Source organism: Aspergillus ibericus (genome assembly GCF_003184845.1).
Source record: "Aspergillus ibericus CBS 121593 unplaced genomic scaffold BO80scaffold_9, whole genome shotgun sequence".
Taxonomy (NCBI): domain Eukaryota; kingdom Fungi; phylum Ascomycota; class Eurotiomycetes; order Eurotiales; family Aspergillaceae; genus Aspergillus; species Aspergillus ibericus.
In genome coordinates this window covers 107,149-120,218 of record NW_020292107.1, presented here as the reverse complement: position 1 = coordinate 120,218, position 13,070 = coordinate 107,149, and the positions used below count along the sequence as shown (strand labels likewise).

Below are 13,070 nucleotides of genomic sequence, written 5' to 3'. Positions count from 1 at the left end.
CCAAAGGGGGGGGGGGGGAGCCAAGGATCGAGTGCAGATTCGTGCATCTCCCGTTGCCCCCCAAGGGAAAGGAGTTAAAATGGGACCGAGGGAGAGAGGGGGGGACCAAATAGAGATCGATTGTCTACTCGGTATACCACATCCGGGATCGATAGAGGATCGATCGGGCGTCGTTAGATACATTTTCCCAGCTGGCAGTAGGAACCAATTCCACGCAAACTAGAATCAGAGGGATCGGAGAAAGGGGAAGGGGAGAGGGGGGGACCCAGAGCGACCCCGAGCCGCCCGGATCTCAGGCCAGATGACGAGGGGAGATCGACGAAGGGCCCCAGGCCGTCCTTTCATTTGTCCCTGCCGGGTTTGGCGGTCGGTCACCGGCAGCAGGCAGCGTTGGGGGGGGGGAGGGAAAGAAGTCGACAGGCCTCCAGCCTTCTCGCTTCTGAGTTCTTAGTTCTTACAGGTACTCTGGACTGGACGGGGCACAGATCGTGGGATACCGATGGTTACCGTGAGATACATACTAGTATACCGATACCGTACAGGCGCGCTTGCCCCGAAGAGGATTGAGGAGGCACTACTAGAATCGATGGAACCAACGAGGGAAAGACAGTGGAAGGGCCACGGAAGGTGCGATGATGACGAGGAAGGAAATCAGACGGGCAGAGGAACAAATCACTCACTTCCCTTCCTCACTCACTCACCTCCTTTTCCGCGCCTTCCCTTTGTTGTTGTTGCTGTTGTTGCTGTTGTTGTGTTGTGGTGGTAGTAGTCGTGGTCTCATTGTGGACTAGCCGGGATCCTTTTCCCCCTCGACCATCCAAAGGAGGAAAGGCAAGTACAACGCAAAGTGTCCCTGAGCGAGCCTCCCTTGGCTTTCCTTCCCCCCTCGGTTCCAGTGAGCATCCTGATGTCTCTGTTGCCTTCGGTCTGCTGCTCGGCCGAGTCAGGACTCAAGTCCTCTACCTCCTCCTTCTCATCTCGCCCCCCACGTCAGAGGTCCCTGGCCCTTTTTCCATGGCTGCGGATGACGGCACTGGAGCGACGTCAAAAGGAAGCTGCAACTAATGCGACGATCATCCCACCAATGCGTTCCATGATCGACCGGACATACATTAGGCCGCTGATTTAATCTCGTTAGTGAGCGTGCATCGCTCCCCCCGTCTCCTTTTAGCGCTCCATCGACGATGAACCCCCCCTCCCCCATCGCGGTAACTATGGGGGGCCTCTACACAATACACAGTACACACACGCCCTCGCCATGCGGATGACCGCTGGCTGACTGGCCGAACCACTCCTCCCTACCCTTGGTTACCCCCCCCCCTCGGCACGTTCCGGCGTCAGCTCAGCCGATCATTGTTTTCCATTAGTCTCGATATCAGTCCGCAGCCATCCATGGCCTACGCCGTCCTCGCGGGCCCGACATTCTAATTTACCGGTCCTTATCGCTCTCCAGTTGCATCTGCATCCATCTCTTCGGGAAAAAGAAACGCAACGATATTTAATAAAACTACACAACATGTCTCCTTCCGTCAACCGTCAAGGCGCCATGAGCAGCAGCCTTCCCCCCACCCCAACAGATTTCGGCAACCTGCGAACAGCTGTCCGTCCCATTTGGCGGTGCAGAAGCAGCGATAAATCATCTCACATCAATCTGCCCCCATACTGCGATTCCCGTAAGTCCTAGCCGGCCACGCTTCACCTTTCCAGTGGTTGCCACCGTCTCTGTATGTATTGCCGGCAAGCGGAGGCCCGATGGCGACCAACTACCCAGACATACTGGATGCAATATTTGCTTTCCTGGGATGGCCCACAATGCACGTCGTACAAGGGGGTTGGGAGTGATGGGGCCCAAGCCGAGCAAGCCACAGAAGGCCTGGTATTTTTGACCGACGGAAGTACGTGCTGGTAGAGGGCGGCCAACGAGGACGCCGGAGTGCCTTCAGGACAAGTCTCCGGATGGTTGTGCAACCGTTCCATCCAATCTGCGTCAGTTCCACCACACCAACGTCAGCTTCCAATGCAACGTATGAAACTCGTCGACTTACCATTTTCAACGGTCAGGGTCCCAGTCGCTGCCACTCCTCATGCGGCCCCTCCTCCTCCCCTACAGGAAGGTCAGTGGATGCGCACAGTCCCACTTGTCTTCCTGGAGCGGTCCATGTCGAAGACTGGGGCCTTCGGAGTCTTGCATGCAATAGCCAAGTACCATCTGAGTCAAATGGGCCCCCCATGTTCGTCTGTACGTCAAATGATCCTGAGCGGCCGATCTTATTCCAATGGATGCTACCCTGAAACTGAGACCATGGACCAACACTGACTTGGACCCCTCGGTTGACCCGCCATGCGGACCCCCTGTTGAGCGCTGACGGGGCTACTATTCGTGTCAACATGGGTCTTTCATGGCTGGTCCCGTCGTGAAGCTGGTGAGGAGAATTTCCTCCCAGACAAACCTTCTTTCTTCCGTGCCCATACCCTCTCGGTCACCCGGCGCTCATCCACCTCCAGGCTGACCTGCATAGAAATTGTCTCATATCCTTCTCTCGTCCTCTGCCCGCCCATTCGCTCGCCGCAAACCTACAGGGATCGCGTTCTAATCTGGCCAACTGCCAGCGCAACCGTCTGGCTTCTTCATCTCGTCTCGTCCCCTAGTCGTCTCAGGTCTCACCCCGACATTGCATGCGTCAAATTCTGTTCCACGAAACGGTCGTCGGATGTTGTGTTCCGCCAACAAACTTCTGACAAGGCTAGACACGCGACGAGAATGAGCATCTGCCCCCATTTCTTGCTGCAACTCGCCTAACCCCCGGTCTGACTTAATCTCACGTCTACCTGCGTCTGCCTATTTTTATTCCGTTTCCTCCCGTCCCCAACTTCAGCTGAGCCTGCAAGTCCCGATCGAACATGTGATTGTCGCCCATTAGCGTTTCAAGTACCAGCCCAGGCGACTTGCATCTATTGATAACCAAACGTTGGGTTACCACCGCCTCAACTCAGACCCCCCATCCTCTTGTCTTAGCCGACAATACCCGCCCTACTTCCCATCTTTTTCGACTCTCGATATCCGAACAGCCAACTTCTGATCCAACGCTTCTTGTTCCTCTTTCGTAGGCGCCATACCCATAGCATTCTCCACTTGTGGCGAGACCCAAAGGCCAATAGAAGCCCAGGCCATCACGCCAATTCCGAACAGAGCTCTCGTCTTGGGCGAGAGGGACCGGTATGAGCTGCGCGGCGTAATTCCTGTCAGTAAATCGCGGTTTGTAACCAAATTACAGATTACCAACCTCCAAAACGACATTGTGGTGCGGGTGAGCGTAGGTAGGCAGAAGGTACCGAGTACAGTAGATGTTTCGTCCTCTTCTTGAAGTCCGGACGGTTGCGAATCCACCTCTGGTTGGAGTTGAATCCCACTAGCCTCGAAGAGGTTAGTGTATTGCCAGTCTATCCCGCTTTCCTATTCAGTCTCTCGAGTCATGAATAGTGACAGCTCTCATATCAGGAACCAGCCTGACTAAATGATCTGTATCTCTGCTTGAGATATATCAGATAGAGCCTGATCTAGCATACTACTCGTCATATACGACAGGCCGGTTATTGCTTCTAGAACAATATCCTTGACATAGGTAGTAGTGGTATACTTGGTAAGTGCCCTACGGAGGACTCCGTAGACAGATAATGATCATCTTACCTACGATGTATTTCTACTGAATTCGATCTCTCCTAGTACTTTGTAAATAGTCAATAAAGCCTCATCATATTGATCTTATATGTCTCTCAGAGATGTACGGAATACGATTCCGTAGTCGTATCGTCGTAGACAACGCATACGTCGCTCCCACTTCGGGAACAGGTTTGATATTATGACATCGAGCTACTGGAGGAGGTACTGATCTTATCAGAATGGGGTAGGAGAAGCTGAGACCTATTCGTTCATCTCCATTCTTCGATTGATTACTTCCGAACAAGGTAAGTAGGTTCGTGAGCTTTCACTGAACGGAGTGGGAATTTTTGGGAACAGACACCGAGAGAGTAATATCACATCGACGTTTAAAAAGGAGAGGACGAACATGATACATGTAATCATAGATGGGAAGATTAAAAGACATAGAAGGTGCAAAATCAAGAATTATGCAGCAGAGTCGATGTGGGATATAAGGGATATACGAATTAAGCAGTGGATATCCGATTGACCGAAAGGAGTTCGCTATCGTGGGCTGAGCTGGTTTATTTCTTGCCGTAGGCACGGTCAATGTCCTTCTGGAAGCGGCCGAGGATCTTCTTGCGCTGGAGCTTCTGAGCGGCAGTCATGTAGCCCTGTTATTTTGTTAGTCTCAATCCAGAAGCGAAGAAAGTTAGTAGGGTCTTACGTTCTGGGGAGTCCACTCCTCATCGGAGAGGACAACTCCGTTGATGATTTCGATACCCTTCAGACCACCGGCCTTACCGGCGGCTTGAAGCTGCTTGAGCACGATGGACGTCAGCTTCTCGTTGTGGACCAGGGTCTCGACGGTATCGCCCTCGATGCCGTTGTCGCTGGCCAACTTCTTCAGGGCCGCTTCGACAGGAACAATGATAGCGATGGGCTTGTCTTGATCCTGGGCGGCGTAGACACAGATGTTGCCGACCACGGGGGAAGAGCGGTAGATGGACTCGAGCTTCTCCAGAGCAATGTATTCGCCGTTCAGCGTCTTGACCAGGTTCTTCTTGCGATCGATGATCTTGAGGTGGCCGAACTTGTCAAACTCGCCAATGTCACCGGTCATGAACCATCCGTCATGACTGTAAGCCCCCTTGGTCTCCTCCTCGTTCTCCCAGTAGCTGCTACTGACACTGCCTCCGCGGATATAGATCTCTCCTTGCGGAGGAGTGTTCTTTGTCAGGTAACCGGCATCCGGGAAATCAACGAGCTTAACTTCGATGGAGCCGGGAATTTCACCGAGCGCGTCGGGGTTCCAGGCCATCGGGTCGTTCAGGGCACCCATAGCAGAGGTCTCCGTCAAACCGTAGCCGCTGATCATGGGGGCAATGGCCATGGACAGGAACTTTTGCGTGTCCTTGGAGACGGGGCCACCACCGTTCATCATGATGCGTAGCCGGCCGCCAGTGGCTTCCTTAAGCTTGCGGAAGACAACGGAATCCAAAAACGAGGCACCCATGTCCGCGCCAGGGAATCCGGCGGTCATCAGGAAGTTCTTGGCAGACATGGCTCCCCAGAACATGCTCTTCACCAGGAAGTTGTTCTTGTTCAGGTTGTTGAGCACACCCTTCTTCACCGATTCCCACACGGCCGGAACACCGACAAGGATTGTAGGCTTGAATTCGCGGATGTCGCCCTTGCAGTTGCGCATGGAAGCGTCAGACAGAGTACGAGGGTTTCCGTAACCCATGGTACCACCCCAGAAGAGGCAGAGGTTCTCGAACATGAATTCCAGGATGTGCGCTTGCGGAAGGTAGGTGAGGAGAGCATCCGAGGGTCCAATGTAGGGGCCAACGATGGCGTGAATACCGGCAGCTATGTGGACACCTAGCGTCAGCATCGTCCTACAGGGGGGAAGATGATCAATATCAACTTACTTGCGGCAATAACGTTCGCATGTGTCAGAGAGACACCCTTCGGGGGACCGGTAGAACCAGAGGTGTACATAATACAGCAGAGATCTTCAGGAGCCGGGGGAACAGGCTCCACGGGGTTTTCTTCACCCAGCTTCCGCAGTTCCTCGAGACTCATGACATTCAAACCCTCGTTTTCGGACTTGAGTCGGTCCAGATGCTCCTGCTTGGGCTCCTGGTCGGTGTTGTAGATGACATGCTTGATGGACTTTGCATCCTTCAGAACATTGGCCACGGAGGGGAGGAGAACGGGATCACAGAAAATGGCGACACTGGATGTCTGGACCAAGGAGTGCTTCAATCCCTCCTCACCCAGGGTGTCATATGCGGTAACGATGGTCAGGGACTGAGATGCGGAACCTGTGACAAGGGATGCGATCAGTCAAAGCCCAACCAAGCAGAAGGGGTCCTTGCGCACGAACCGTGTGACATGGCCAGCCAATTTGCACTGCAGAATAGACAACGTCAGCATTTGACCTGTATTGCGATACACCTCAGTCGCACACTCACCTAGTTGCGCCGTAGAGATGAATCTTGTCCGGCTTCTCCAAACCGAGCTTCCGCAACCCACAGCCAAACTCCAACGCCAGCTTCTCGTATTCGACAAAGCTCTTGTAGGTGTAGCCACTCATCTCAAAGTAGGTCCATTGCTTGTCGACTTCCTTCTCGACACCATCGACAACCTTCTTGACCTTCTTGTTCTCGACGTGGGTTTTGACCAGGTGACGGCTACCGACAGCCTTCGCATTCCCGTACATACGCGCGGAGCGGCGGAAGACATCGTAGGTGGTTGCGACATCCTCAGCGGGTCGTAGGATGAGGCCATCCTTGGCCGCGGGCAGTCGGCGAGGGATTGTCTCGCCTTCGACCGGCTCGTACCCAGGAGCCTCCACGGAGAATGGAGGCTTCTTGTACATGCGCGGTTGGATGCGAAGCTCCTGGAGCTCCTTCTTAGACATCGGCATCTTGCAATGGTATGCGAACTAAACGGATGGAGCGGAAGGAAGTATCTGCAGAGGACAGGTCTGCCTCAAAAGGAACCGGGAGGGCCGTCTGGTCAGTGGTGGTTCGTAATTTGGGTTCAATCTCGTCAATAGAGCAATGGGGCAGGGAAACGCCAAGTTGAGGGGGAACCAGAGGAAGGCGACGGATAGCAGAACTCAAACAACTTACGGCAGTGCAGAACCACTCTAGACCGACGCCACGCCGGGAGATGAGGAGAACAAGTGGAGATTGGGGGTCGACAACGGTTTCCAACTTCCCAGGCGGGCGAGATTGCGGGGGAGAGGACGGGGAGATCGGAAAGGCAGCAGATTGGGGAAGGGGAAGGGGAAGGGGAAAGGGGAGGAGTTGAGATGGCGGGAGGCAGCGCACGACCAGGAGAGGAGAAGATGAAGCTGCAGATCCGGATGAAGTCAGAGGGTTTGTTGTGGCTGGCCGGGAGGTCCAGGCGACGACACTAAAAGTTAGGTGTGATTTGCTTGTCCGCCACCGGCCGCTTCCTTCTCTGCCTACAAGCTACAACTGATTGTCTTTTTCCCCGTGTTTGCCGCGGTCCTCGCTTTCATTACAGTTTCTGTTCGTGTTCCCCTTGAATTGGGTTCTAATTGGGGTGGTGGTCCTGATGGGTCCGATCAATATCCCAGCCCCTTGAGGACACGATGTCTATTCTCGACTATGCAAGTATTATCTAGATCGGTCGGGGAGCCTGAATAGCCGCGGCCCAGCACAGCCGACCGCTTGAGTGCTGACAGTGACACGGGGGAACTGGGGACAGGAACGGGCCAGGAGGATCGATGGAGTCATCGGACAGCTATGCTACCTATAGCAAGGGACATATAAGGCCTAACCCACCTGTCAGCACTGAGCGCACCAGAGGATACACGATCGGACTCGATCTCTCGTCATTGTCAGTGGTTCCTTGGCCAAGCTCAGTTCCGCTTTTGTTGGGATTCCCACCGCTTACTGGAGCGACAGCGCGCGTGACGTCGACTTGGTCCAGCGCAGATGTCATTGATTCTCCTGATGCTCTGAAGGATTCGATTCTGGAATAAATAACGGAGTAGAGCTATCTCATTAACCCCCTCATGCAGCGATCATCGCACTCATCTATCTTATGCATTCCTTATGCAGTCCTTGCTTACATGAGCGTCTGCTGTGTGACCCTCCTGCCAATCAGAAGGCCGGCCGTTACAATGCCGTAAAACCTCGCCATCCAAAACCACGGCAAGATCATCTCAATCTTCGGCCATCGCAAGCCCACCGCAATCAAAACCTCAACGGAGCCCGACTCAAATCTAGCTGAAACACACCCCGGCTGATCTCATTGTGCAACACCCCGGCGCGACTGCAGGTGAATATTCCGATCGTCGGCGTACATGTGATAACTCCACTGAAGTGAAGGGCTGAAGTTGAACAAAGCACCCTCTACACAGTAACAAAATACATAGTAGACAATAATCCACTAGGATAATATGGATGCACTCACGAGCTTCCTCGCCAATATCGGCGAAGAAGTTGAAGATGCAGAAGAGGGTATGTTGTATGAATTGCTTCATCCATAAGCAGTATACCTCCATACAAGCTAGACCCCTACATACATAAACCTATCTCCATAAGCTCTAAATTAACTCCCAAATCTCCCATAGAATCCTTCCTCCTCTTCTCCCAAGACATCCCATCCGCCAATCTAGGCTTCGTCGATTCCCGCGCCACCACCATCGACATCACCATCCACGACCAAGATTATACCATCCACCAGTCTCCGACACTGCTTTCTTCATCTAGAGCAGGTGGTACAACCGGTGCCGGTACGTCAATCCCCTACATACCCATCTCCCCTCCATAACCCAACATCACCACCAAACTAACAAAAACAAAAAAAAAGTCCTCTGGAAAATCACCCCCCTAATATCCACCTGGCTCAGCACAACAACCACCAACCCCCTCTGGACACACTCCATCCTCACCCCATCCTCGACCGTGGTCGAACTAGGCAGCGGCATCTCAGCGCTCATCGCCCTCTCCCTGTCCCCCAAGATCCAGCACTACATTGCCACGGACCAGGAATACGTGCAGCGGTTGTTTCGCCAGAATCTGGATGAAAACCTTTCTGCAGCTGGAGCAGCAGTTAACAAGGGGAAGGGGGTGAAAAGGGGGGTTGGGAAGGGGGGGAAGCAGGCTTCGTCGGCGGCTTCATCGCGGAAGAATAAATCGGCGTCTACCTCCGCACATGATAGCAAAGGGAATGGGAATGTAATATTCACCTCCCTGGATTGGGAACTTGATGTTGCGGGCTCGTTGAAGGAGAGTCTTGGACTCGTATCATCCACTCCTCCCTCTACCTCTACCCCCAGAGACAACGACGAAGCCGAAGAAAAAGACAAAGGCTTCGACCTAATCCTCTCCTGCGACTGCATCTACAACGAGGCCTTAGTAGCGCCATTCGTGCGAACCTGTGCGGATTTATGTCGACTGCGACCTGTCTACACTAACCCTGATGGTCAAGATGGGTGGTATACTGGCACTGGGAGTGGCGGGAGAAAACCGACGGTGTGTGTGATTGCGCAGCAGCAGCGGTCGCCGGAGGTGTTTGAGGCGTGGTTACAGGAGACGATGAGGGTGTTTCGGGTGTGGAGGGTGAGGGATGAGGTGTTGGGGGAGGAGTTGAGGTTGGGGAGGGGGTATTTGGTACATGTGTTGCTTTTGAAGTGATTTATTGTGGAAGTATACATAAGATGAGGGAGGAATTGGGATTTATGTGGGGACGTGATGTCCATTGGCTATGGACGTGGATGGGCTGCAATGAGACCGGCTGAGATCAGCATATAGATACTATGTAAAATACAACACCCAAGCAGTATGGACAGTCTTGGAAGGTAGCAGAAACAAGAACAATAGATGCAGACGCATGACTATGGATAAAGTCTCCCGGGACTGCGATTATAACCGGTATATAATGAGCTATCGTAGGCATCAAATATAGGATCGGGTGGATCAACCATCGAGGTAAGACATTACATTATAAGGGAACGTGCAAACAGCCACCCACGAATACAAAAGAGGGTATTGAAGCAAGAGCTGCATATGAACAGAGACTCGGAATCTGAAAGCATGCTCGTACTATGCAAGGCGAAATGCAGGTTTGCCTGGTCGCAGGGCAATGCGATGAACAGTAGGTATTATGTAATTGAGTATATTACTTGGCCTCGGTGGGGTTTTTAGGTTCTGTGTTCTCTTTTTCACTGTCATGCGGCCGAGGGAATTCGGCCTCGTCTTTGATCACGGGCTTCTGATCCGGCGACGCCTGGATGGGGGCCTCCACCGGCCGTGGAGGAATCGAGGCTAATCGCTCCCGGGGCTCATCCTCGGGATCGCGATCGATGATAGAGGAAATGGATTGTTTCGTCGACCCGTTCGTTCTTGGGACGGGTATTTGCTCCGGGGCCGGAGCCATGGGGACCGGCGGCGCGGGTAGTGTCCTCTCAGGGGCCTCCGTCTTCACGGGGACCTCCCGAGCCTCCTCCTCGTCCGAGGCAGATGAATAGTCCATCTCCTGCTGATACCCTTCACCGTCCGCCGGGCCTGATTCCAGCCGACTTTCTTCGGTGGAGGCCCGGTTCACCGTTGCCACGGGTGGCAGAGGCGCGTTGGGATCAAACACGATGCCACACACCTCGAGCGCCCGGGACTGACTCCCCAGGCTGCGGTCCTTATGTTTCTTGGTCAAATGGCACATGAAGCCATGCAGGGTCACAAAGTCGGCCTTGCCACAACCGGCCACGGGACAGGTGAGATAGACCAGGCTCCCGTCGGATGGACGCTTCCAGAGCGCCCGTCCAGAAGGGTCATGGGCGGCCGGTCGCCCATGTCGTTCCCCCCACGCCTCAACATTCTTGATGGTATATTTCTGCTTCCGCCGGATGGACGTGGCCCCGGTCGGATCGTGGTGAATGTGCTGAGGGGGAGGATGAGGCGGCGGCGCTTGGGTCGGCGGCGGGGGAATTTGGCGAGGCTCCGGGGGGCTCTGTTGCTTGAAGAATGCAAGGGTGGTCGCTGCGTTGGTTTCCGACAACCGGCGAGGCGGCGTTGGTCGAAGCGGCGGCGAGTCCAGGCTTGCATTATATCCCAGTCCCATGGACTCTCGCTTTATTCGCTTCCGTTGCCTACGCAGTTCCTGATTCGTAGGCAAAAGCAATCCATGTCAGAGATGTGAAATCCGCGGAGATTTTTATGTCACGAGTCTAATAACCATACCTCTTCTTCGGCTTCCGCATTCTCGGTCATCCTACGAAACTCCTCGTCCTCTCGCTTCCGGATGGCGAGAAGGTGACTACGGGCCGCCATGCGAGCCGCTTCTTCATGTTCCAGTTGCCGGAGGCGCGCCTCGATGTGATCTATTTGGAAAGGTTGAGCCGGCGGAGCGGGCGCTGGGGCCGGGGCTGTTGGCGGGCCCGGTTCCTGCAGTGGAGGGGGGTGGAAGGGACGAAATTGGTGATGGCCTGGCATCATATGTTCCGGCGGTATTGCTTGCGTCGGATTCATTGCGATTGGATGGAATCGGGGGAGGCTCATGGTGTTGACATGGTGTCCGGGGACACCACCGTTGAGGCCATTCTCGTGCACGGGTGCTACAGGAGGTGCTGCAACGGTCATGGTCAAGGACTGAGGAGGTTCAGTCAGAGAATTAGTTGATCAAGTTTACTGCGTTTGAGTTGTGACATGCACATGGAAAACTTTGTTGGTGGATGGCAGATTGATATGATGAAGGCAGAGGGGACAGCAGAGGGGACAGCAGTAGGGAATTAAATGTGATAGACAGCTGAATCAGATGCAAAGAAGGGGAATGAAGGAGGCAGAGTCAGACAGGGTGAGAAAAGGGAGATGAGAGGGACAAAGGGAAGAAGAAAAGTATGAGTGAATGATAAGAGAGAATACAATGCTAGTGTGTCAGAGAAGAAAGACCCAGACGGCGTGGCAGATGTCGAGTTGAGTTAGGGTACCAAAGAGAAACGAGAGTGAGCGAGAGAGAGAGACAGAGGCAAAACTTACTTACGGAGTACACTTGCAGGAATAATCAGAATAATGTCAAGAACAGCCAAGGACTTCTCCAACCAAGCAGAGAAGAAAAAGAGCCCGCTAGTGCGATGCACCTTGCCCGTTTTTTTTTTCTTTCCCTCCAGGAAATTTCCCGCGGTTTCCTCGAAGGTCGATTTAGTTGGTTGTCACCCACTACTAGAGTTGAGGGACAAATGCAAGTGGTAACGGCTAAGCAAGGGATCCAATGGATTGGAGGGAGGAAGCAGGCAAGAGTGGTCTGTCAGTGGTGCCTGTGGAAGCGAGAGATAGCCGGGGAGCGATCCTAATGGAAGGTTTGAATGAAAGTTTAACGAAGGGGGGAAAAGAACAGAAAAGAATAAAACATGGAATAGTTAATAATAATAATAATGACAAAGCACGAGACGAACAGGACGAGAGAGGGTGAGAGGAAGAGAGCAAAAGATGGAATAATGGACAAAGTAATTAAAACCAGATCAATTGGGACAGCTCTAGACACCACTAGGACGGTAGACTAGCAGCTAATAAAACTAGTCGAGTAGATACTAGTGGTCGACTCCCCAGGTTGGTTTTAGTTTTACGGTCAGTTGGACCTTGGAAACAAACAAGTCCATGGATGAAGTCTGGGACCTGCAACAGCACTAGTGAGCTCCAGTGTCAGATGTAGTAATAATTGACAATAATGCCCATAGTACGATGTGGTACAGAATGCACAACTGTCTGGCGCATTGCCCTTTCTGCGATGAGATCCGATCAACGCCGCTGGTCCGTTCATTGATTTTATCCTATCTTGATTTCATTTTATTTTTGGGTATGGATTAGATGGCAGATGGAGTACGGAGTCGTTGACACACAGATGAGGGCATCCTGACCCCGATTGTAATTACTGTGCCAGATCCTTCAGTCCCCGAAAATCCATCCCTCTGTGTTGTACACTAGCCTGCCCCTCCCAGTAGAAATCCACTACTGTCACACTAGTGACAAACACAAACCAACCCAGTAATCTATATTAAATTCTATTATTTATCGTGTCCCCCGGTCTAGGATCTGAGATGTGTACTTTAGTTGTCTGCCGGCAGGGAAGTGAAATCGACTTTGGGACCAGGGTTGATCTGTACCAGGACCGGAGAGGCAACCCGACACCCACATTGACTTTCGCATGAGCTCAACGATTGATAAAGAAGCCGGGAACTCTACTAGTGGTGGAAAGCTTCCTTCTTGTCTTTTCTTCTCCCATTAGTCGTGCTAACTGTTAATGTACCAGAGCATTCCTTGGCCCTGTTTTCACACAGCCCCAGGCAGGCCAAACAGACAGCCCGTAATTTTTTTTTTTTTTTTTTTTTTACCTTTCTTACCTCTCTGCACTCCCAGAGTTCCAAATTCCAAGCCCTCTGGAGAGCTGG

The 13,070-nt window shown here is 53.0% G+C and overlaps 5 protein-coding genes across 5 annotated transcripts; 1 reads left to right on the top strand and 4 right to left on the bottom strand.

Annotated features, from left to right (window-relative positions):
* Positions 1-1,951: 1,951 nt before the first annotated feature.
* Positions 1,952-2,490, bottom strand: BO80DRAFT_283086 (uncharacterized protein). Its single transcript, XM_025714939.1, has 2 exons — positions 2,046-2,490; positions 1,952-1,982 (listed from the first exon to the last, which is right to left on the bottom strand). The coding sequence occupies exon 1, from the start codon at positions 2,388-2,390 to the stop codon at positions 2,058-2,060; it is 333 nt and encodes a 110-aa protein (XP_025577751.1). The 5' UTR covers positions 2,391-2,490; the 3' UTR covers positions 1,952-1,982; positions 2,046-2,057.
* Positions 2,491-3,031: 541 nt separating this feature from the next.
* On the bottom strand, positions 3,032-3,298 carry BO80DRAFT_442557 (uncharacterized protein; the record flags this gene model as incomplete). The annotated part of the gene is made up of 2 exons (XM_025721275.1): positions 3,032-3,224; positions 3,285-3,298. 2 exons carry the CDS (start codon positions 3,296-3,298, stop codon positions 3,032-3,034), a joined length of 207 nt encoding a protein of 68 aa, XP_025577750.1.
* A 746-nt stretch (positions 3,299-4,044) lies between these two features.
* Positions 4,045-6,990, bottom strand: faa4 (long-chain fatty acid-CoA ligase FAA1). The gene is made up of 5 exons (XM_025714938.1): positions 6,121-6,990; positions 6,033-6,058; positions 5,575-5,970; positions 4,368-5,512; positions 4,045-4,314 (listed from the first exon to the last, which is right to left on the bottom strand). The coding sequence occupies exons 1-5, from the start codon at positions 6,573-6,575 to the stop codon at positions 4,225-4,227; spliced, it is 2,112 nt and encodes a 703-aa protein (XP_025577749.1). The 5' UTR covers positions 6,576-6,990; the 3' UTR covers positions 4,045-4,224.
* A 665-nt stretch (positions 6,991-7,655) lies between these two features.
* BO80DRAFT_462646 (S-adenosylmethionine-dependent methyltransferase) lies at positions 7,656-9,485 on the top strand. The gene is made up of 3 exons (XM_025722529.1): positions 7,656-8,145; positions 8,259-8,420; positions 8,498-9,485. The coding sequence occupies exons 1-3, from the start codon at positions 8,085-8,087 to the stop codon at positions 9,322-9,324; spliced, it is 1,050 nt and encodes a 349-aa protein (XP_025577748.1). The 5' UTR covers positions 7,656-8,084; the 3' UTR covers positions 9,325-9,485.
* Positions 9,360-11,692, bottom strand: BO80DRAFT_422886 (uncharacterized protein). Its single transcript, XM_025718918.1, has 2 exons — positions 10,867-11,692; positions 9,360-10,786 (listed from the first exon to the last, which is right to left on the bottom strand). Exons 1-2 carry the CDS (start codon positions 11,263-11,265, stop codon positions 9,809-9,811), a joined length of 1,377 nt encoding a protein of 458 aa, XP_025577747.1. The 5' UTR covers positions 11,266-11,692; the 3' UTR covers positions 9,360-9,808.
* Between the last annotated feature and the right edge of the window lie 1,378 nt (positions 11,693-13,070).